Source organism: Penaeus monodon, chromosome 41 (genome assembly GCF_015228065.2).
Source record: "Penaeus monodon isolate SGIC_2016 chromosome 41, NSTDA_Pmon_1, whole genome shotgun sequence".
NCBI lineage: Eukaryota > Metazoa > Arthropoda > Malacostraca > Decapoda > Penaeidae > Penaeus > Penaeus monodon.
This window is the reverse complement of record NC_051426.1, coordinates 7943361-7945860: the sequence shown is the minus strand read 5'-3', so window position 1 is coordinate 7945860 and position 2500 is coordinate 7943361. Positions and strand designations below refer to the sequence as shown.

The 2500-nt window shown below is 43.9% G+C and overlaps 1 protein-coding gene across 11 annotated transcripts in view; it reads left to right on the top strand.

Annotated features, from left to right (window-relative positions):
• The window catches only part of LOC119598594 (trichohyalin-like), a 28901-nt gene that overhangs the window by 14481 nt on the left and 11920 nt on the right, over positions 1 to 2500 (top strand). For 6 of the 11 annotated variants that reach the window (XM_037948258.1, XM_037948250.1, XM_037948254.1 and 3 more), the window contains exon 8: positions 2134 to 2290. The exons of the other annotated variants lie outside the window; for them this stretch is intronic. In XM_037948258.1, the coding sequence (XP_037804186.1) occupies positions 2134 to 2290 (157 nt within the window). The remainder of the gene's footprint in view (positions 1 to 2133; positions 2291 to 2500) is intronic. 11 annotated transcript variants of the gene reach the window in all.

Below are 2500 nucleotides of genomic sequence, written 5' to 3'. Positions count from 1 at the left end.
TATGTATTTATATACATATATATGCATATATATATATATATATGTATATATATATGCATGTATATATATATATATATATATATATATATATATAACATCCACCCTGGACACCACTTTCGCCCAGACGTACTCAGACCAACATTTCTGAACCCCAACTTGATCTGAGATGATCTGTCTGCGAGGAGGGTTGGGGTTCATTTTTATCAGGACTTCGTAGGTAGGGCAAAGGTCATTTACTAATAGTCTCTATCCTCATCAGCAAGATTTCTGATGAACTGTTCCTTATCCCGTCTCAGTAGTGGCAAGCCCTGTGCACCAAGGAAATGCACAAATCCTGATTGCCATTCAGTCACGCCACACGACACACATCTGTGGCCTCCAGTGTCTCTGCTGAGATGAAATTCTTCTTTGCCCTTGGGCGTTCGCCAATGAAGGGCAAAATGTTTCATGCTTAAAGGACTCCCAGAGAGCTATTGGGTCTGTCAGGTTTTCTAGTTCTGTGAATTGATCAGAGATGAACAGTGCCACAGAACACAGCGCTCCAGTAAACCCAGCAGTTCTGGAAGATCCTTCAGCTACTGCTGACAAGAATGTAGTCAATCTCCTTGACCACAGTATTCATTTCGCTGTAGCATGTCTGTGATGCAGGTCGGAGTGCTGATACCAGGAGCCAGAAATCCTCATTCTCTGAGACCTAAAAAAATCCCGGATCAGGAGGCTATTCTCGCCAATGAGATCAGCTCCTGAGCTATTGAAATCGCCTAGTACAATGGAGACATTTGTCTGCCACAAATGTGTTTGCATAGTCTCAGTGAGAGAGGCTATTCTTGCTACTGAAATCAGCTCCTCAGCCATGGAGACCGATAAATATCTCAAAGCCAGCTCAATCACAGCCTCATACTGCATTGAAAATGCCCAGTATATGCAAATGTCTCACCTGGGCCATTGTCTGCCACAGATGTGTGTCTGGCATAGAATGCATCTTTTTCATTGAGTTTACAGACATTGTTAGGAGCATACACAGCAATAAGAGACACGAAGCAAAACGCATGCTTCACTCTCATTGCCATAATAAGCTCATCGACTGGTGTTATCTCTACTACCGACGGTTGAAGTCGCCTACTCCCTGGAGATGGTGATCATTACTCCAGCCCGAGTACCCACCCAGGCTGATTGTGCGGCTGGTAGGTCTTCTCACCTCAATTTCCAATCACTTCAGTTCCCTTAATAGCAGAGGTAGTCGCTCATCCTGCCACAAGGACTGGATGTTCCAAGCTCCTACCTGGATAGCTCACCTGAGGTTAATCCTCAAGCAGTCGCTCCTGGTGGGTGCTATTTCTGCCTCGCCCGCCGACGCTGCCCCATACAAAAGGAGGCGGCAGGCTGTGTGGTCCAGTGTCCGCTTGTGGGATTCCCTTGGGCTTTGCCCCACATCCCTCATACTGGGTTGGCACCTGCCGGGGCGCTGGTGGACGAGTAACTCTCATTCCCATCTTCTATGGAACCCACGGCCTGCTTCACTTCCTAGGTGGGAGGGATAGTACCCTCCCCCCCAGCATTTCCATTTCTATAAGATGTCAGTAAGTTTTATCTGGGGGGAGGAGGATTTGCAAGGCCCACCTCCCTTCAACTGCCTATTAACTCCAGGGGAACTGAGGGGCAGTAGTTGGTACAGAACCAGGATATGTCCACAGGCTGGTGGGCCATGACACCATACCTCTGAGGCCTTCCGCTGCTCCGAGATCCCCCATAGTTTAGCCCGGGACTGCAAGGTGCCCAGTTTCCAAGTAGAGGCTATGAACTGGTAGGAGAGGTTTATGCATAGCTGCTCCCTTTTCGCACTAGGCTAGCCAACGGTGGCAACTGCAGGCGAGAAGGCATGCAAGCATTGAACATTAACTAGACTACAGCACCATCTGCTCACATTACCCTAAGCATGAAACACCCACCCATATATATATATATATATATATATATATATATATATATATATAAATATATATATATATATATACACACACACACACACACACACACACACACACACACACACACACACACATATATATATACACATATACATACATATATGTATATATCAGATAACTATAATGCCATCATACTGTATTTCAGCATTCAGATGACAATGATTTTGGAGAGAGAAAATCCTTAGGAAGGAAGGAAGGGAAATTTAGAGAACGCAGGAGAGGTGGACACTCGAGCGAAAGGGAAGAATATGATCCTGCCTTCGACCACCAGGACTCAGCAGGATACTCAGCCCAGCAACAAGGTCTCTCTATCTATTTCCCTGACTGACTCTATCTATATGCATTTCTCTCATAGGTTGACACTCTTTAATCCGGCAGAATAACTAATCTGCATTGGTCCCACTCATGTATTTATATATGATACATACAATATATATATATATATATATATATATATATATATATATATATATATATATATATATATATATATATATATATATATATATACA